General features: G+C 42.2%; 1 protein-coding gene across 1 annotated transcript in view; it reads right to left on the bottom strand.

The window, feature by feature from the left end:
- Window positions 1-20,002, bottom strand: part of alg13 (ALG13 UDP-N-acetylglucosaminyltransferase subunit) — a 52,678-nt gene extending 32,676 nt beyond the window's left edge. The window contains exons 1-11 of the mRNA XM_062964014.1: window positions 19,719-20,002; window positions 18,423-18,585; window positions 15,633-15,771; window positions 14,607-14,712; window positions 9,427-9,822; window positions 4,404-4,487; window positions 3,993-4,043; window positions 1,817-1,863; window positions 1,542-1,614; window positions 1,107-1,188; window positions 760-940 (exon numbers count right to left, since the gene is read on the bottom strand). Of these exons, the coding sequence (XP_062820084.1) occupies window positions 760-940; window positions 1,107-1,188; window positions 1,542-1,614; window positions 1,817-1,863; window positions 3,993-4,043; window positions 4,404-4,487; window positions 9,427-9,822; window positions 14,607-14,712; window positions 15,633-15,771; window positions 18,423-18,585; window positions 19,719-19,994 (1,598 nt within the window). The 5' untranslated portion in view covers window positions 19,995-20,002. The remainder of the gene's footprint in view (window positions 1-759; window positions 941-1,106; window positions 1,189-1,541; window positions 1,615-1,816; window positions 1,864-3,992; window positions 4,044-4,403; window positions 4,488-9,426; window positions 9,823-14,606; window positions 14,713-15,632; window positions 15,772-18,422; window positions 18,586-19,718) is intronic.
- Between the last annotated feature and the right edge of the window lie 2,301 nt (window positions 20,003-22,303).

Genomic DNA, 22,303 nt, shown 5'->3' with positions numbered 1-22,303 from the left:
CTCCTTGGTATGTCTATACACATGGTAATATGGATATGTGTGTGTGTGTATCCGATGCACACGGTGTACAGGGCTGTGGTGGCACAGCAGGTTAAACTGCTAAGCGGTAGAACTTGCTGACCAGGAGGTTGGTGGTTTGAATCCACAGGACAGGGTGAGCTCCTGTTGTTAGCCCCAGCTTCTGCCAACCTAGCAGTTTGAAAACATGAAAATGTGAGTAGATCAATAGGTACTGCTTTGGTGGGAAGATAAGGGTGCTCCATGCAGTCATGCAGGCCCCAGGACCTAGGAGGCATCTACGGACAACGCCGACTCTTCGGCTTAGAAATGGAGATGAGCACCAACCCCCAGAGTTGTCCTTGACTAGACTTAATGTCAAGGGGAAACCTTTATCTTTACTATCCTATATACCAGATGCAACTAAGGGTGCATATACACTATGGAATTAATGCACTTGGATACTACTATAACTGCTATAGAATACTGGGATATGTTGTTTGGTATGGCAGAAGTACCTTTGGACAGAGAAGGCTAAAGGCCATTTGTATTTGACATTTATGAAGGAAGTAGGACAGTAGAAAAACAGAGGAGCAGAAGTTTGCAGTTTGGAATACAGGCTTGTATATCCACCCCAGTTCCACATATTAACAAATGCGCACAAGTTGTAAAGAAAGAAAAAAACACAGTAAATGCACCTGTGTTGTTTACTTATTTATTTGCCAATACCTGGCTTTGATGCCAGGGCAAGTAGTACTGTACCTCTTTTCTGGAGAACTTCGGAAGCCTCTCTCAGGAACAGCCTCGAAGTTGGCCTCCTCACTCCCGACCGAAGTGCTGTTCCTGTTCTTCTTGGACCCGCTCCGAAACATCTCCAGGGCCATTCTCAGTTCTTCCTCATCCACTTTGAAGACATATTTGTACAGGATCTCATATAAGACAGCTGGGAAAACAAAGTGCAAGGCTTTACAAGGCAGAGTAAAAGTCTAACAAAGAACCCAACCTTGTGCTCATCAGACCAATAGTCTCTAGAAGGCTACATTCCATATTTTGGGTAGCTAATAGCATCAAATAAAGAGAATGGGGAGAAATGGCAACATTTCATTTACCTTGGCAAATGGCAGCATTTGCCTGGAATTGTTTGCTGTACACAGAATCATAGTGGCCATTACTGGAGGAACATAGTAGTATCTGGAAGGCAAATCTGAGGTTACAAAACATAGTAACAACAACAATAATATAACAAGGAGGAGGAGGACGGCACCGACAACAACAGATATTTTTCAGAGTTTAGGAAACGGTAAGCTATCCAGTAAGCCTAGATGAACCTGGGATCCATGGTCTAAAGAAAGGAACTGAACCAAACTCTTGTTCTATTATTACTATTATTACCGGCTGTTAGGAATTGTGGAAGTTGTAGTCCAAAACACCTGGAGGGCCAAAGTTTGCCCATGCCTGGTGTAGATGCATCCATAGAAGAACACATATATTCTTGTCTCACATCCATTTCACTTCCGAGTTCCATCACAATGCAATTTCCTTACCTTTTCCTCAAAGCCATTGTCAGTAGCATAGGAAGGCGGCTTTCCAGGATGCCGGTACAGAATGAAGTCTCGACTGGAGGACAAGAGTTGAGCAAGAAACATGAAAACACACATTTCAAGTGTCAAGAGGAAACAGTGTATTTTATGGTCATCAGAGGGAACGCCATAGTATTTGACTTGTAAAGGTGGCAAAAGTGATGACCATATAGATTTACACCACTTCTATCTTCTCCCAGTTGTCAAAAAGGCTTTATGGTAGAAGACTGAATACTTACTTATAGATCAAGGAGAAGGCACTGATTTCTAGTTGTCCAGCACTTTCCTGTTTGTATAGAACAGAAGACAATTTATTTGGAAAGCAATTAGTGAAGACAGCATTGCACCAATATAATAATAATAATAATAATAATAATAATAATAATAATAATAATAATAATAATATTTTTTCCATATCAGGAGCTACTTGAGAAACTGCAGTAATAATAATAATAATAATAATAATAATAATAATAATAATAATAATAATAATAATCCTATACACATACTAGGGAGAATTGGTACAAAATGTTTTTCCGATGGTACCTAACCCCCCCCCCCCCCCAGAAATTATCTAAATTTTACAAAAACCAGAAAAAAAGAATGTTGGAAATGCAATAATAAAAAAGGGACTTTTTTACATGTATGGTGGGAATGTAAAGAGGTCAAAAGTTTCTGGAAAATGATACATAATTATGCAAAAGAAATCTTAGATAAGAATTGCAATTTTAAACCTGAATATTATTTGTTAAATATTACCGACTTTCACTTAGAAAGAAATGAAGATATATTATTCTTTCACATAACAGCAGCTGCTCGAGCTTTAATAGCTCAAAGATGGTGTTCGAAAGATATCCCATCGGAAGACGCATGGATCACCAAATTGAGGGAATACATGGACATGGATACTATGACCTTTTTACTGCAAGATTATACCAAAAAACAAAGGATAGACTGGTCACCAGTAAAAAAATTTTTACAAGGGAAACATCAGATTAATTTTGAATAGTTGGTCAGAGCAAAGATAGACACGCGTCAGACTGAGAATGTGCGGGGATATGAGCAGAGAAAATTTATAGCATAATGTAAATGAATTCCTGACCCTGTAGAATCGACCGGAAGTTATTGGTGTGCTTTTTGTTTTTTGGCTTCCCCTCCCCCTTTTTTTCTTCTTTTTTGCTGTCTGCTAGCTGTGTGTAATAATTATTTTTATTTTTTATTTTATTTTTTTCTTCTTTTTCCCTTCTTTCTCCTTTTCCATCCTCACAATTTTTGTAATGTAATTCCCTAAATTTCTGGAAAATCAATAAAAAATTATAGAAAAAAAACCTATACACGTACTAACAGTGAAAAAATATGTGTGTGTGGCTGAGGTGCCCACTTACACAGGGAGGCTCCCACTTCCAGAAATAGCTATAGCTGCCACTACTCAGGAGACACCAATGGCCCTCCCTGCAGTGACATTGCACACAGAACCCCATGACCAACTGAACCTTCAGTAGGGGTTAGAGAGAATTAATTCACCATGGTGGGAGTTGTAGTTTATCCTGCAGCCAGAGAACAACTCCACCAATGATGCATCTAACTTGCCCAACATGACAAACTAAATACTGATGATGTTTTGTAGGGCTAACCTGGCATGATGTCACTTGTAGTTAGTCTATAACCTTATACATTTTGTACAATTAAAAAATTACTTTTTCAAATAACCCAGTGTGAATAATACAGGGTGTTTGAAAAAGAACTCCCTAGTTTTACTGTATTTATACTTAAAACTAGGGAATTCTTTTTCAAACACCCTGTATAATAATTATATGTATAATATTATATTATGTATAATAATTCATAAAATAGCATAAACCCACTTAAAAGTAAAGGCAACTATAAAAATACTATGTATCTTTACAAGTTGCAATGCTCATTTGACTGAATTTAGCTATGTCTGTCTGGGACTGAATTTAGGGATAAAAAATATTTTATGGGTTGCTGCTGTGAGTTTTCGGGGCTGTGTGGCCATGTCCCAGAAGCATTCTCTCCTGACGTTTCTCCCACATCTATGGCAGGCATCCTCAGATGTTGAAGGATCTCATGTTTTGACGGAAGAAGTTACGTTAGTGCTAAACAATGTATTCTGCTATAGTAACTTTTAAAATATAAATGTATCTGTCATTTTTATAGATTTGCTTGTTTATTTCTTGCCAAAGATTGTTAGAATATGCAATAGTCAGGAAAAAAGTCTATATGGGAATAAATCAGGAGGATTTCTGCCACCATTCTGCTCTCCTTATGGGTTCTAGGAGTTGCTTGCTCAGCTTTATTCAAGCCAGAGCTGGACCTGTAATTAAATTTTCCAAATATAATGACTCCCAATGCTTCAAGGCAACCCTAAAACATATTCCAAAATGCCAGGCTTACCTTTGGGTCTCCAAGCCGTTCCAGGTATTTCTCAAACGATCCTTCCACATACTTAACCAAAAAGAGAACACAGTGAACTGAGATAGCAGACCTGTCTTCACCACCATCTATATTGAATTAATCCAGTTTGACGCCACTTTCAATACCCAAGATCAATGTTATGATAGCAAGAAAGCCATAGTTTTAGAAGGTCTTTCACCTCCTCTACCCCACTGAAGTACAGCTCCCAGGATCTCACAGCATTCTCTCCTGACATTTCACCCACATCTATGGCAGGCATCCTCAGACGTTGTGAGGTCCAATTTTTCAAATGTTGTTACATAGTGCAATCAATAAATAGAAGTTTCTATGCTCAACTTGTTCCCAAAGGTATATATTTAAAGATTAGCTGTTATAAATGGTGATGCTTACGGACTCAAAATTCTGCTTGTTTTTCCTTAGGAAGGCCACACAAGCTTTTCTGACTGCCATGTGATGGATCTGGCAAGCATACACCTGCAATAAGAAAAATAAACAGATCTTTACAATTAGGAACTTGAAGGCAGCATTCGGTGCTCCTTTGATTTGATTAAGGGTGTGTCTACACTGTGGAATGAATGCAGCTTTACATCACTTGATCTGCCATGTAAAACATACCTCTGCCATCAGCCACTGAATGAATGCTAGTAATGTGTTGTTGAAGGCTTTTATGGCCAGAATCACTGGGTTGCCGTGAGATTTCCGAGCTGTACGGCCATGTTCCAGAAGCATTCTCTCCTGATGGTTCTCCCACATCTATGGCAGGCATCCTGAGAGGTTGTGAGGTCTGTTGGAAACTAGGCAAATTTATATGTCTGTGGAATGTCCAAGATGGGAGAAAGAGCTCTTGTCAGTTTGAGGCAGCTGTGAATGTTATCATTAGCCAGCTCGATTAGTATTGAATAGCCTTTCAGCTTCTAGGTCTGGCTGTTTCCTGTCTGGGGGAATCCTTTGTTGGGAGGTTAGCTGGCCCTGATTGTTTCTTGTCTGGAATTCCACTGTTTTCAGAGTGTTGTTCTTTATTTACTGTCCTGATTTTAGATTTTTTAAAATACTGGTAGCCAGATTTTGTTCATTTTCATAGTTTCTTCCTTTCTGTTGAAATTGACCACATGTTTGTGGATTTCAATGGTTTCGCTGTGTAGTCTGACATGGTGGTTGTTAAGTGGTTCAGATAATACCTCCCAACAAAGTACTACCCCAGACAATAAGCAGCCAGGCGTTGGAGCTGCAAGGCCATTCAATGCTAATCAAGGTGGCCAATTGCAACATTCACACTTGCCTCCAACAGATAAGAGTTCTTTCTCCCATCCTGGACCTTCCAGGGATATATAAACCCGACTTCCCTGCTTTCCAACAGACCTCACAACTTCTTGAGGATGCCTGCCATAGATGTGGAACCTACAGCCCAGAAAACTCACAGAAACCCAATTACTCTGGCAGGAAAGCCTTCAACAACACATTGTTCTTCCAAAGCCGCTTTGACTCCCTTGGGAGAAAAGTGGGACAAAAATAAATAATAATTTTATAGTGTCAGAAGTGACTTGAGAACCCACTGCAAGTTGCTTCTGGTGTGAGAGAATTGGCCATCTACAGAGATGCAATGCTTTACCCTGCCAAGACACAAGTATGCGCTTTCCACCTACGTAACCGTGAAGCCAACAGGAAACTGAAAGTTACCTGGGAAGGCCAAGAGCTTGAACACTGTAAGAACAGATGGACAATTCTTTTTGTATCTCTCTTCTTACTATTTCATGAAAAGTAAAGCATCATTGACTCAGCCAATATAAAGGACATTCTTTTTTGTGTTTGTCCTTATTAATTCCAAAAAAGAGGTTGTTTCCATCCTAAATATCTTGGTGTCACCTTAGATCGAACACTAACATAGAGGAAACACTGCTTGAACATCAAGCACAAAGTAGCTGCACGCAATAACATCCTGCGGAAACTGACTGGCAGCGCATGGGGTGCAGACCCACAAGTAGTAAGAACATCAGCCCTGGCCTTGTCTTTCTCAACTGCTGAGTACGCCTGCCCTGTCTGGCACAAGTCTGCCCATGCAAAGCAGGTGGACATAGCACTGAACAAAACATGCAGAATAATCACAGGATGCCTTAAACCTACACCTGTTGATAAACTCTACAAGTTAGCTGGCATTGCCCCTCCTGACGTGTGACGGGAAGTTGCTGTTTACTGCGAGAGAAATAAGGTCGAACATTGTGAAAGCCACCCACTGCATGACTACCAGCCTCCTCCCAGTAGACTCAAATCAAGGAAGGGCTTCATGAGAACCACCACTCCTCTTGATGTTCCTCCAGCAGCAGCAAGGGTGTCCCTCTGGGCAGCTAAACCTGGCAATCCCAACTGGATGCCCCCCCATGAGGTTCTTCCTCCAGGGGCAAAGCAAGAATGGGCAACTTGGAAGTCCCTGAACAGACTTGGAAGCGGAGTGGGCAGATCTAAAGACAACTTGGCAAGGTGGCACTACCTGGAGGGATCCTCCACCTTGTGTGACTGTGGAGCAAAACAAACAACTCCGCATATGTATGCTTGCCCACAATGCCCTGCCTCATGCACGAAGGAGGGGTTGTTTAAAGCTACGGACAATGCAATTGCTGTTGCCCACTTTTGGTCTAAAACTATTCAGCTGTTTGCGATTCCTTTATTTTATCACTTTTAAACTTATTTATTATGCAATGCTTTTAACACAAAATCTATATACGGATCTGGACCAAACTTTGCACACTTGATCCCCATAACACACTTTACGCCCTGGTGCCATTTGGGGGTCAATGGACCATGGGTGATGGGATTTGTAGTACTTTCAATCGCTACGGCTCCCACAGGCAACTGCGATGCCCACCAGTGATGGAACTGGACCTAACTTGCCACAAAGAACCACCACGAACCCCTTTCCATCCTGGGGAAGATTGGGGGAGGATGGACCAAGTAGCTTCACTCACTTCTTGCTCTGGGAGCTGTAGTTCACCCTTATACACACAGCCCTGAACCCAGCCGACTTCGGATCTGGACCAAACTTGGCACACTGCCTCATCATGCCTAACTGAGCATACAGGCACGGTTTCGGGGTGATTGTCCTTTGGATCTGGGAGTTGTAGTTCACCCTTAAACAGACACCACTGAACGCAGCCGACTTCGGATCTGGACCAAACTTGGCACACTGCCTCATCATGCCCAACTGAGCATACAGGCAGGGTTTCAGGGTGATTGTTCTTTGGCTCTAGGAGTTGTAGTTCACCCTTATACAGACAGCACTGAACTCAGCCGACTTCGGATCTGGACCAAGATTGCCACACAGGTTTCTCAAAAGACCCGGGCACCGCTGGGTCTCCAAGCTAGTAAATAAATAAATCTACAGAGATGTTGCCCAAGGGACGCCCGGGTGTATTACAATCCTGCTGGGAGGCTTCGCTCATGTCGCGTAATAACAATAGTAATAATAACTACAGTAGAGTCTCACTTATCCAACATAAACGGGCCGGCAGAACGTTGGATAAGCAAATATGTTGGATAATAAGAAGGGATTAAGGAAAAGCCTATTAAACATCAAATTAGGTTATGATTTTACAAATTAAGCACCAAAACATCATGTTATACAACAAATTTGACAGAAAAAGTAGTTCAATATGCAGTAATGCTACATAGTAATTACTGTATTTACGAATTTAGCACTAAAATATCACAATTTATTGAAAACATTGACTAAAAAAATGCGTTGGATAATCCAGAGTGTTGGATAAGTGAGACTCTACTGTACTTTATTTTTGTATCCCACCACCATCTCCCCAAGAGGACTCTGAGTGTCTTACATGGGGATGAGCCCGGTCATAATAATAATAATAAGCAGCACGTTAGAGCGCTGAGCTGCTGAACTTGCAGACTGAAAGGGCGCAGGTTTGAATCCGTGGAATGCAGTGAGCACCTGCTCCTAGCCCCAGCTTCTGCCAACCTAGCAGTTCGAAAACAAATGTGAGTAGATCAATAGGTACTGCTCCAGCGGGAAGGTAACAGTGCTCCATGCAGTCATGCCGGCCACATGACCTTGGAGGTGTCTACAGACAACGCCGGCTCTTTGGCTTAGAAATGGAGATAAGCACCAACTCCATTCGGACACGACTGGACTTAACGTCAGGGGGAAACCTTTATCTAATAATAATAGTAACAATAGACTGCCCTATAACATTATGTAACCAAATTTCAAAAAATAATTATGTTCCTGGCCTGTAAGTGTTATTTTCTGTTTAATGGTGCGTAACGTAATTTGAAAGTAAGTTGGGGTTGTTGTATGTTTTCCGGGCTGTCTGGCCATGTTCTAGAAGTATTCTCTCCTGACGTTTCACCCACATCTATTGCAGGCATCCTCAGAGGTTGTGAGGTATGAAGAAACTAAGCAAGTAAGGTTCATATATATCTGTGGAAAGTCCAGGGTGGGAGAAGAACTCTTTGTCAGTTGGAGGCCAGCTTGAATGTTGTAGTTAATCACCTAAATTAGCATTGAATAGTTTCATCTCCTGGCTTTCTGCCTGGGGATATCCTTTGTTTAGAGTCGTAGCTGCCCTTGGTTCCTATATCTTTATTTACTGTTCTGATTTTTGAGGTTTTTTTTAATGAAAAGAGTTCTTCACATGTATAAATATGTGAAGGGAAGTCATAGGGAGGAGGGAGCAAGCTTCTTTTCTGCTGCCCTGCAGACTAGGACACGGAACAATGGCTTCAAACTACAGGAAAGGAGATTCCACCTGAACATCAGGAAGAACTTCCTCACTGTGAGAGCTGTTCGGCAGTGGAACTCTCTGCCCCAGACTGTGGTGGAGGCTCCTTCTATGGAGGCTTTTAAGCAGAGGCTGGATGGCTATCTGTCGGGGGTGCTTTGAATGAGATTTCCTGCTTCTTAGCTGGGGGGGGCTGGACTAGATGGCCCATGAGGTCTCTTCCAACTCTACTATTCCATGATTCTATGATTCTCTCACCCTGGACTTTCCACATATATATGAACCTTCCTAGCTTAGTTTCTTCATACCTCACAACCTCTGAGGATGCCTGCCATAGATGTGGGCGAAACGTCAGGAGATAATACTTCTAAAACATGGCCATACAGCCAGGAAAACATTCAACAACATTGTGATCCCGGCCATGAAAGCCTTCGACAACACATGAAAGTAAGTTGTCTTACTCGAGAAACTTTGTTTTTGTGGCTGCCCCCAAACTCTGTTGGATTGGTTGAGACTCTCTCTGAGATGCATTGCAAAACGAGAGCTATAGCAGGATGTCCCTCCCGCAAAAACAGACTTTCCGCAGTGTAATCGACTTTTCCCATGTTTTTAGGACTGAACCAATTAGGAAATGCCACTGAGAACCCAGGATGGGGGGAGAAGGGCAAGGCCTGTGTCTTCACCTGCTCGGAAATGGCCCGAAAGAGGCAGGAGGCGTCCTTGGCGGTGAGCTTGCGGTAGAGGCCCAGGCTGCCCAGGTACTCGTCCATGGTGACCTCGCTGAGCGACTTCTGCCCGAAGTACTTCTTCCAGCCCTTCTGCATGGCTCTCCTCTCCAGAAGGGGAAACGAAAGGAAGAGAGAAAGGAGACCGAGAGAGAGACCGGGGAGCCCGAGGGACGCGCGCTCCGGCCTGGGGCGCGTGCCTTTGAAGGCTGGAGGGCCCCGTGCGCGTCCCCGCGCCCAGCTGCCGGCAATTTGGGGCTTTGCTTTCCCCACCTTCACGTGCCCCACGCAGGTGGGAGCAAAAGGTGACCCCCCCCCCCTTTCCTTCATGGCCAGCTTTTCTCTTCTTTTCCTCTTTTTTTTTTTTTTTTTTTTTTTTTGCCTGCCTCTGAGTTTGAGTGTAGCTCGCCCAAACTCACCCAGTGAGAATGTGTTGTTGAAGGCTTTCTTGGCCGAAAACACTGGGCTGCTGTGAGTGTTCCGGGCTGTATTTTCATATTCCGGAAGCATTCTCTCCTGACATTTCGCCCACAACCATAACAGGCATCCTCAGAGGTTGTGATGTATGTTGGAAACTAGGCAAGTGGGGTTTATATATCAGTAGAATAATGTCCAGGGTGGGAGAACGAACTCTTGTCTGTTTGAGGCCAGTGTGAATCTTGCAATTGGCCAACTTGATTATTATTATTATTATTTTATTATGACACAGCAAACAAGATAGACATGCTGGATTTCATATCACAAAATCACATGTCGAACACTTCCCAAGTGTCTAGGACTGTGTGATGTATTTTCGGATGATGCGCGCAGATCCCAGTAGGGTGGCCTTTTGCAGTTGGCAGATGGTAATTTTGTCAATGTCTATTGTTTCCAAATGCCGGCTGAGATCTTTTGGCATGGCACCCAATGTGCCCATCACCACCAGGACCACCTGCACTGGTTTCTGCCAGAGTCTTTGAAGTTCAATCTTGAAGTCCTGACAGCGGCTGAGTTTTTCCTGTTGTTTTTCGTCTATGCGACTGTCACCTGGGATGGCAACATCAATGATCCAAACCTTTTTCTTTTCCACAACTGTGAGGTCTGGTGTGTTGTGTTCCAGAACTTTGTCAGTCTGGATTCGGAAGTCCCATAGTATCTTTGCGTGCTCATTCTCCAATACTTTTGCAGATTTGTGATCCCACCAGTTCTTTGCTTCTGGGAAGTAGTACTTGAGGCATAAGTTCCAATGAATAATTTGGGCCACATAGTTATTATTATTATTATTATTATTATTATTATTATTATTATTATCTGCATTTCTGTACTGTTTTTCTCACCCCTTGGGAGACTCAAAGCGGTTTACAACACAATAGTATTGAATAGCCTTGCAACTTCAAAGCCTAGCTGCTTCCTGTCTCAGGGAATCCTTTGTTGGGAGGTGTTAGCTGGCCCTGATTATTTCCAGTCTGAAATCCCCTTCTTCTGAGTATGAATGTTGCAACTGGCCGCCTTGATAAGCATTGAAACACCATACAGCAGCGTTTCTCAACCTGGGGGTCAGGACCCCTGGGGGGGTCACAAGGGGGTTTCAGAGGGGTCACCAGAGACCATCACAAACACATATTTCTGATGGCGATAGGAATCCAAATCCCTCCAGTATTTTCTGTTGGTAATGGGGGTTCTGTGTGGGAAGTTTGGCCCAATTCTATCGTTGGGGTTCAAGGAGCTCTTTGATTGTAGGTGAACTATAAATCCCAGCAACTACAACTCCCAAATGTCAAGGTCTACTTTCGACAAACTCTGCCCATGTTCAAATTTAGGCATATCGAGTATTCATCCCATCATCGTTTGGGATCCACAGTGCTCTCTGGATGTAGGTGAACTACAACTCCAAAATTCAAGGTCAATGCCCACCAAACCCTTCCAGTATTTTCTGTTGGTCATGGGAGTTCTGTGTGCCAAGTTTGGTTCAATTCCATCATTGGTGGAGTTCAGAATGCATTTTGATTGTAGGTGAACTACAAATCCCAGTAACTCCCAAATGACAAAATCAATCCTCACCAACTCCACCCGTATTCAAATTTGGGCGTATCAGGGATTTGTGCCAAATTTGGTCTCGTGAATGAAAATACATCCTGCAGATCAGATATTTACATTACGATTTGTAATAGTGTTGTGTTCTTTTTTTCTTCTTCATATTTTGTTGTTTATTAAGATAAGACTTCTGGTTTATCTTTTTTAAAATTTGTTTTTATTGTGTTTTGTCGTTTTATCCCACTCCCACCCTCCCCTCCTTGTACACACAATTTATTCACCAACTACATAAGTTACATTTGAAATATCAATTTCAATCTTAATTTTTCCACTCCACATCTTAGTATGTTTTCAAAATAGTTCTTAACTGGTTCCCACATCCCCTTAATCATTGCAATCTTTTCAATTTTATCTATATTATTCCATTGGCAATTTGTGATTTCCACATTTAATATATCAACTATATACTTATACCAATTCGTCAGAGTCCATTTTGTTTTATCTTTCCAACCCCTCACTAAAACAATTTGTGCACATGCTATTAATTTGTCAACCATTTTTTCTTTTTGTATATTCTTCACTTCTGTTATCCTTGCATCTAGTACATTTCTATTAAAGGTAAAGGTAAAGGTTTTCCCCTGATGATAAGTCCAGTCGTGTCCGACTCTGGGGGTTGGTGCTCATCTCCATTTCTAAGCCGAAGAGCTGGCGTTGTCCATAGACACCTCCAAGGTCATGTGGCCGGCATGACTGCATGGAGCGCCCATACCTTCCCACCGGAATGGTACCTATTGATCTACTCACATTTGCATGTTTTCAAACTGCTAGGTTGGCAGGAGCTGGGGCTAACAGCAGGCGCTCATTCCGCTCCCGGGATTTGAACCTGGCACCTTTTGGTCCGCAAGTTCAGCAGCTCAGCACTTTAACACACTAGCCACCAGGGGCCCCTATTTCTATTAACTATTACTATTTGTAGATTTAGCATTCTATTGATTTCTCCTTCAATCATTCTCCAGTATTCTTGTACCCGATCGCACTCCCATATCATATGATTAAACAGCCCTTTTTGTTCACAACCGTGCCAACACCTATCCTTCATCCCTGGTAAAAAACGTGAAAGTTGTGCAGGAGTTCTGTACCATTTTTGTAACATTTTCCTTCTTGCTTCCCTTAATACAGTGTACTTTTCTTTTGCTATATTACTTATTTCCCTTTGTATATCTTCCCTCTCAATTTCCATGTCTTCTTCATGTTTGGAAAATTTCTTCTATTATTTCTTCTTTTACTGCTATAATTTGTTCGTACAGATCTCCTGCCACTTTCTTTTCCTCTCTCAAACATTCCTAATCACTTTCTCAAATGGACTTGTTCTCTAATTTTTCCCTCAGTCTAAAAATGTCCTGTCTTATAGCCCAGCTTTGAATCCAATTCCCTGACCCTATCCAATTCTGAATTTATTTTTGTTCTCCAGGGTCTCCATCTACTGTATACAAATCCTCCACTAACCTTTTCCCTCTACTTTCAATTGATCTCAATGTTCTGCCTATATTTTCGTTATTATTGTAATTAATTTGCCATATAGTTGCCATCTTATTCTCATTGCCTGAACTTAGCCTCTTCTTTCTTTTTTCCCACACTTTTATTGTTCCTTTAAAAGGTTCCTTAAATTCTGCTTCTTCTCTCCCACTCCATTCCCTAGTAACAGTGTCTTGTTCTTGGCCCTGCAGCTCTTCTGATGTCTGTGGTGGAGTCTCCATTGGCCTGTAGAGCCCGGTTCAGGTGGTTCAGTTCCCCTTGGAGGAGGTGGGTTCACTGGTTCTTTTTGCACTGTCTGCCAGGGCTTTAATTGAGCTTCTTTTTTTACTTGAGTGATCTGTGAAGCCCACCTCCTCCAAGGGGAACTGAACCACCTAAACTGGGCTCTACAGGCCAATGGAGACTCCACCACAGACATCAGAAGAGCTGCAAGGCCAAGAACAATGCATGAGAAGAAATACAAAGACCCATCCAGAGGATAAGTGTTCTTGCCGTACATCAAGGGAACCACTGACCACACAGAGAAGCCGATGAAGAAACACAACCTACAAACTATCTACAGACCCACCAAGAGACTGGGCTCTTGTATCTTTAATCCTTGTAGAATAGAGGGATATTCAGCAGGTGCCTTTGCAAGACAAGCGACACCTGCTGAAATTACCTTTTCCAGCACAAGGAGTGTTAAAGCTGTAGCATCCCCATCCCACAGAGTAAAAGGAGTGTGTTCCTTCTTTTTTCCCCATTGGTTTCCACATTTCTAGCATTGCAGTAACTGGAGCCATTGGATAATGCCTGATGCTGCTTCAAGTGCCATGGCTCAATGCTAATCGTGGAAGTTTTGCCTTAGCAGAGGTTAGGTTAGGTAAAGGTGAAGGTTTTTCCCTGACATTAAGTCTATTTGTGTTCGAATCTGGGGGTTGTTGCTCATCTCCATTTCTAAGCTGAAGCGCCGGTGTTGTCTGTAGACACCTCCAAGGTCATGTGGCTGGCATGACTGCACGGAGCGCCATTACCTTCCCGCCAGAGCGGTAATAATAATAATAATAATAATAATAATAATAATAATAATAAACTTTATACCCTGCCACCATCTCCCCAACGGGGACTCGGGGCGGCTTACATGGGGCCAAGCCCAGAACAATACAATATAACAGAATATAAATAGAACAACAAATCATAACACATTACCCATTGATCTACACACATTTGCATGTTTTTGAATTGCTAGGTTGGCAGAAGCTGGAGCTAACAGGGGGAGCTCACTCCACTCCCTGGATTAGAACCAATTAGTGTAATTTATCTAAGAGCTGACTTGCCAAATTCCCAGTAATTGAATGGATTGAGTAAAAGGAGTCACAAGTCGGAAAGGAACAAGGTTTCTGATCCTCAATCATTCCATATGTTTATTTACTACAGCTAAGAGAATGTTCAAGATATAAAAAGTATAAATGGCAATAACCAACATTTTCTGGTCCTTAAGGGCATCCCTAACAAGATGGACCTGCGGAGGTATCATTTGATTAAATCCAGATTTTAATTTCATTTTTTGATAACTGATAATATGTCAAATGCATGGATCCATTTATTCAAATGCCAATCGCTTTGTCCAGGAATTCTGCAAACTTTTCTGGTTGTCCACGAGGAAAAGGCTTCAGGGTCGACAAGTCCATGGATCGGAGGGTCTCCACAAGGTCCCTACAGGAAAACGACAAAAGGCATCATATTTCATCACAGCAAATGTATTTCGCTACATGGTGAATATGGGGTGTCATTGCATTTGTATCCTAACACGATCAGGGTTCAAATTCCCATTCATGGGCAAGTTGCACTCTCTCAGCTTCAAGGGAAGGCAATGGGAAAACCTGCTTGAATCACTCTTATCCAGCAAACCCCTCAAACTACAGTTTCCAGAATTCTATTGCACAGACCTATGGTAAGTCAAATGGCTATAACTGGGCGATGTGGACAAACCTGGGATGCATCTAAACTCCTGAATGAATGCAATTTGACACCGGGTTACTGTGAGTTTTCCGGGCTGTATGGCTATGTTCCAGAAGCATTCTCTCCTGAAATTTTGCTCACATCTATGGCAGGCATCCTCAGAGGTTGTTGAATATCCAGGGTGGGAGAAAGAACTCTTGTCTGTTGGAGGCAAGTGGGAATGTTTTAACTGAGCACCTTGATTAGCATTGAATGGCCTTGCAGCTTCAAAGCCTGGCTGTTTACTGCCTGGGGCAATCCTTTGTTGGGAGTTATTAGCTGGCCCTGATTGTTTCCTGTCTGGAATTCCCCTGTTTTCAGAGTGTTTTTCTTTATTTACTATCTTGATTTTAGAGTTTTTAAATACTGGTTTTTTAATTTGACAGCACTTTACTGCCATGCTTCAATGCTATGGCATTATGGTATTTAGTTAGGTTTTTCAGTAGAGGAAGCTCAAGACCTTGTAAAAGGACAACTGCCTGCCATGACTCTATAGCAATTCAAGTGGCGCCAAAATGCCTTCATTCAACAGTGTAGATGCACCTCTGGATAAGAGTTTAAAAGGCAATTAAATGCTATGGCATTTGATTAATTGAGGACGAAGCCAAAAGGTGATAAATAAGAGTCCATCATACCTGCTACTGCAGTAAAATAGGTGCCCGTCTCTGTGCAGCTGCCTTGCCAGTTCTAATTGATGGTTGTCCATAAGTTTGTCATTGACAACGACCAGGAGCGGTTTGCCAGCTTCCAAGACCTCCAAACAGCTTCCGGCCCCTTAAATATTAGGAGAAGGAAGATAGATGCAAAGCAAGGCATTCCAGCCCTGCTCCATCAGGAAGCTGAAATAGACCTGGTATTGTATTGATCTATCTATCTATCTTGGTCAAAAGAACCTGGACTTCACTAATATCTTTCTGGGTGAACAATGTTGATGTTGAGCTAATCTATATATATAAAAGGCTTTTGGCATCACGGCGACTCACAAAACAACAAAACCCCAAACCCCCCAAACTCAAAAATTGCAAACACAACCAATAATCCCCACCTCAAGTAAGATACAACACAATTACACTAAAAACACAATCACAACAGCAACAACCACAACAGGCGACCAGGTACTCTTCACCCACCCTTGAGCCTTCCCTCCAGCTGTTTTCAACTTCAACTCTCAACATTCCTAACACATTAAGCTTCTGAGAGAAAAAATAAAAGGGACTCAGGCTGTTACAAATGCTGGGAGTTGAAGTCCAAACCACCTGCAGCAAAGGCCCAAGTTGGCCCACGCCTGTATCCCAGGGCACAGACAAACTGCATCTAGACCTCATCCATACTACTGTCCCTAGAAAATACAGATTATCTGATTTCAACTCCATTATGTGGCAGTCTACACTCAAACCCCTGCCACACAACAATATTACCCAGAATACCAAGGCACATCTGCCAATATCTCCTTTAAACTGGATTATCTACCTTGGCATTCTAAATAATATTCCTCTATGACATCACCTTCACTCTACACTGCCATCTAATCCAGTTCAGTCTACATTTTATACAACTACCCTGTTTCCCTGAAAATAAGACATCCCCAAAAAATAAGACCTAGTAGAGGGTTTTGCTGAATTGCTAAATATAAGGCCTCCCCCAAAAGTAAGACCTAGCAAAGTTTTTGTTTGGAAGCATGCCTAGCGCCTGCCAAACAAAACACCAGAACATGCAGGATTGGTAAATGTACATAATAATAATAATAATAATAATAATAATAATAATAATAATAATAATAATAATAATACATCACACAGTCCTAGACACTTGGGAAGTGTTTGACTTGTGATTTTGTGATATGAAATCCAGCATGTCTTGTTTGCTGTGTCATACAATATAATAATAATAATAATAATAATAATAATAATAATAATAATAATAATAATTTTATTTTTATACCCCGCTTCCATCTCCCCAGAGGGACTCGGGGCTGATTACATACCAGTTGTATATGGAAATAATGGTAGTAACAATAAATTCTTGACAGGAGTCACAGTTTGTCTGGTTTAGTTATGTTGGTTTGTGATGACAACTACTGTACAGTATAGAATAAATGTTCATTTTTTTGGTTCAACAATGAATATGAATTCTTCTTCATAGAAAAATAAGACATCCCCTGAAAATAAGACCTAGCACATCTTTGGGAGTAAAAAATAATATAAGACACTGTCTTATTTTCGGGGAAACACGGTATGTACAACTGACCTCATATAATCCAATTCTAACCACCTAATATAACATTATAAATATATAAGACTTACTATGGTATAATAATAGAAAACAATATGATCTCTAAAACCAGGAGACGAAATAAAGACCAACACTTGGAAAGCAGGGAAATTGGGAATTCTACAAACGAAACAATCAGGACCAGCTAACACTTCCCAACAAAACATTCCTCCAGACAGTAAACAAATACCCTTTCAACCTGCAAGGCCATTAATCAAGGTGGCTAATTCCACCATTCAAACCTCCCACACTGACACTATTAATTCCTATTCAAACTGACCAACCAAGGATTCCGCAAGGTAAAACCCGACCAGGCTTACAACCATCAAGGCTATTCAATACTTTTCAACCAGGCCAACCAACATTTCCCCTACATACAAAACCCCCAAACCTTGAAACCACAACACTACTCTGTCCCATTCAACCTCACCTAGCAACAATACCTTATGTGCAAACCGACCAGGCTTTTAACCTACAAACCTATTCAATACCATTCAATCTGGCCAAACAAGAATTCCCCTACTAAGGAAGTACCCACACTTCAAAGCGCCTCTTTGATTAATGCTACGACTCCAACCACTCCACAAAATGGCCAGACTTTCACGCTGCAAGGCTATTCACTCCTATTCCACCTGGCCAACAAATAATTCCCATAAGCCACAGCAACGCGTGGCCGGGCAAAGCTAGTGAACAATATATAATGCAAAGCGAGGTGTTAACTAACAGAGATTAAGAAAAGGATAAAGCAGAATATAATAATAAATAAGGTAATCATTTAGAAAAAGTTATTTACACTGTTACACGTCTTTGTGCTGCCTGTATGAGATGAATAAGGAGCCAGCGTGGCTTAGCAGTTTGAGCAATGGGAAATCCAGGTTCAAATGCTCACTTAGCCATTCAAACTCGTTAGGTGGCCTTGGGCAAGTCACACTCTCTCAGCCTCGGAAGGACAAAAGGAACACATCTTGCCATGAAAATAATAATGACAACAATATTTTATATATTACCCGCTTCTCCTCTTCAATATTTTGCTTTGCACAGTAAAACACAAACAACCTGAAGTTTGGCAGCAATTAGATGGAAAAAAAGGATTTTTTTGTGAATGCTCCCTGCCTGCCGACAAATGAAACCTTCCCAATTTCAAATACTTTTACCTGCGTGACTTATGACTAGGTCTGCAGCTTGCACCTCTTCCGTGAGTGAGTTCTTGAACCTGAAGACTTCCAATGTGAACGTATTTGTGCTGAATGGGTCTGGGCACACGGAGCCCCTGCCGACCTGGAGGACCAGTTTCCGGTAGCCAAGATCCTGCAAAACCTGCAGCGTAAAAGGGAAATATAGCTCAAATATTAAAGATGCAAGATTGCGCTACATGCCCAGAGAGAAACATGAGCTTCAACATGCTTTCAAGTCACTAAATATCTATTTTTTTACAACACAGCAGATCCCAAACTTTTGTCCTCCAGGTATTTTGGACTTCAATTCCCAGAATCCCTTGCCTGCTTGGCTAGCAGTCAGGAATTTGGGGAGCCGAAGTCCAAAACCGGAGGGTTAAAGCTGGAGAACCATTGGCATTTATCTCATGTCTGTAGATATCTCTCTTTCAGGCCAAACTATAGTTCCCAAACCTTGTTCCTCTAGATTTCTAGGATTTCAACTTCCAAAATCCTCTGCAAGTTTGGCTATCAGTTGGGAATTCTGGGAGTTTAAGCCCAAAATATCTTGAAGGTTAAAGTTTGGGAAACACTGGTTTAATCATGTCTCTAGGTATCTTTTCTTTCTGACCTGCCATAGATCCCTAACGTTGGTTCTCTCAAGTTTTAGGACTTCAACTACCAGAATCCCCAGACAGATTGGACAATAGTTGGGAATTATGGGAACTGAAGTCCCAACACCTTAAAGACAAGTGTTTGGGAAACACTGCTATAGCTTGTATCCTAGATAACTCTCTATCCTGTGAATCGGTTGATCCCAAAATATGGTTTTCCAGGTTTGAGGACTTCTAGTCCCAGAATTCCCAGCCAACACTCTGGCATTCTAGAAGCTGAAATCTGAAATTGTTGGAAGACCAATATTTTGGAAACACGTCTCTAGACATCTTTCCCGGCTGCAAAGCCACAGATCCCTAATGTTGGTTCTCCCTGGTTTAGGACTCCCAACTCCCAGAATCCCCAGCCAGATTGGACAGCAGTTGGGGATTCTGGGAGCTGGACTCCAAAACACCTGGAGGCCCACAGTTTGGGAAAACACTGAGCTGCATCTCCTGTCCCTGGATACCTTTCCAGAAAAGCCATACACAGATCCCAATGCTGCAAGGAAGAGACCCTTGGAGATCCTAAGCTGGAAAACAGTCCCACTTGGAAGGGTAAGGGCAAGGCACCGGAAGTGACGCATCCTCTCCAACGTCAAGGCCCATTTCCGCCCTTAAAACCAGAACCAGATACACTCGCCTTTACAGCCTTCGGAGCCGCGATGGCAGCGACGAGGTCGTCGAAGCTGGTGGTCCCGACGGTGACGAAGGCGGACTTCATCGCTGGGCGGCCCTCGGAAGGAGAGGAAGAGCACACTTCCGGTAGTGGGGCGTGAGGAAAAAGGTGCCGCTCTAGGACTCTGAGTTGCCATGGTGACCGCTGGACTTTGTGGGAAATCAACAGAGATAGGATAGTCGAGTTCAGGCCTGGGCAAACTTGGGCCCGCGGGGTGTTTTGGACTTCAACTCCCACCATTCCTAACAGCCTCAGGCCCACCACTCATGAAGAGCTTTATATATGCGGATGACCTAAGTGGGGTAAATGGGAACAATTAGCCTTTCCAGCCAGGAGATGGCAGTGTTGGTGAATATTGCCTTCCATTGGCTCTTCCAGGCCCACCCAGCTTTAAACTATGAATTTTAATGTATTGGTGGGTATTTAATTTTATTGGTATGGTCTTTGCCATTGAATATATACTTTTTAATGGTCCTATGTGTTTATCTATGGATTGTATGTATGTTCTACCTCGCCTGGAGGAGAGGCAGGTATCAAGCATTTTGTTGTAGTTAAAGCACTGAGCTGCTAAACTTGCGGACCAAAAGGTGCCAGGTTCAAATCCCGGGAGCGGAATGAGCGGTCGCTGTTAGCCCCAGCTCCTAACAACCTAGCAGTTCGAAAACATGCAAATGTGAGTAGATCAATAGGTACCGCTCCAGCGGGAAGGTAACGCGGTCCATGCAGTCATGCCAGCCACATGACCTTGGAGGTGTCTATGGACAACGCCGGCTCTTCGGCTTAGAAATGGAGATGAGCACCAACCCTCAGAGTCGGTCACAACTGGATTTAACGTCAGGGGAAAACCTTAACCTAAAATAATATGTATTTATTACTTAATGTTTTTAACTCTTCATTTTCCGTAGTTCTGTGTTTAATCATCTTATCTGTATTTTAGCAATGTTTGCCTTGAGCAAAGGTGAGCAACAAATTTTTGTTATTAAATATTTAGTTACCACATACAGTGGTTTTACCTCTTCCTTTTGAATAGTCCTGTGTTTAGTTCTATTTTAGTACTTCCACGTTTTGGGCTTTGAATGGTACATTGCATTATTGTTAGCCACTTTGTGTCTCTTGTAAGGCTAATAAATACTACCATTATGATTAAACAAGATTCCCTTTTCAATGATTTGAGAGTCCTATGATTTGTAGTTTGCTGAGTTCCTGCTTTGCCTTCAGGAGCTCTATCCCCTCCTCTTAACTAGAGCTCTCTAGCAGGGAGAGGTGAGTATCTCAACTACAAATCGCAATACATTTGAAGGTGTTTGATAGTACATTAACCGTCAAAGCTCTGTCCTAAGAACCCTAGGATTTGTAGTTTACCAAGGTGCTATTTTGGATTCTGAACTAGACAGCTTTACGTGTCCTTCCCTGGATTATAGCACTAGAATTCTCCAGCAGAGAATCCCAGGACAATTGAAGTGAAATCAGTCTGCTCTAACTCTGCAGTGTGGATACACTCTTTCCATTCTGTTTGTCATTTAGGTTCCCTGTGTCTGTCTCTTAACCGGCCAAAGTAATACCAAGATGTAGCAAACCTTGGGCTTTGTAGTACAGCATATACCTCCAGGAATACATTTGATGTTCCTTCTTATTTCTGTTTATAAACAACTTGCCCCAAGGTGCTCATTAAAGGCAATTGTTGCAGATGCAGTCAAATGCCGTTGTATGTGTTGCATTTTCTCCCAATATATTGTACTGCCCACTGCTTTTGACACTTCAATCCAGTAAAGCAACCAGCTCTCCATTTCCACAAACTCTGCATCCATGGATCTGATGCACCACGACTCGAAAACATTCCAAAAATCAACATTTGTGCACCATTTTATATAACGGATGGCATTTTTGCTATGCCACTAGAACCAAACCCCAAAGGAAAGAGAAGGGAAAGGTGACTTCTGATCTCTCTGTCTGCTATCATTAAATGAATCCAGATAGCCTTACCTCTCTCTTCAAAATGCCCTGTTCCTCTCTTTCTTATACTTTGTAATCATCAAAAACAAAAACAAGCCTTTTTAGCATAAACAAAATATGAATGGGGGTTCCAATCTTGGAGAAATGCCATTAATGACCTTTTCAAACCAGGGAATGGGTCCATTTTTGATGGCTTCTGCCAACCTTCGCCATTGGAAGGCCAAAGCCTGCTTTCAAAGATACTTCAAGAAATAACCTCCCTCTGCTTTGGCTTCTCTCTTTTTTTTTCCAAGCTGCTGTCATAAAGAAAACCAAAAGCTTGCCTTGGATGTATCTGGTGCAAATGAGCGCCAATTATGGCATTTACACTCCGTTAGGGGGTCGCTTTGTCTAATTATGGCATGAATTTGCACACTGGACAAAGCCATTGAAAGAACAAATGCCCCCAGGAAGCCCTACAAACCCGGAATGCCAATTATTAAATGCTCATCAGCTTGTAGAGATGGCCGTTGCCCATATCTACAATTAAATTGCATGTGCCCAAATCAAGATCAAACAGAAAACCAAATGAAAGAAACCCCTGGACACGAGATGGC

This window comes from Anolis carolinensis, unplaced genomic scaffold, assembly GCF_035594765.1.
Source record: "Anolis carolinensis isolate JA03-04 unplaced genomic scaffold, rAnoCar3.1.pri scaffold_12, whole genome shotgun sequence".
Lineage (NCBI taxonomy): Eukaryota > Metazoa > Chordata > Lepidosauria > Squamata > Dactyloidae > Anolis > Anolis carolinensis.
This window is presented reverse-complemented; position numbering and strand designations above follow the sequence as displayed.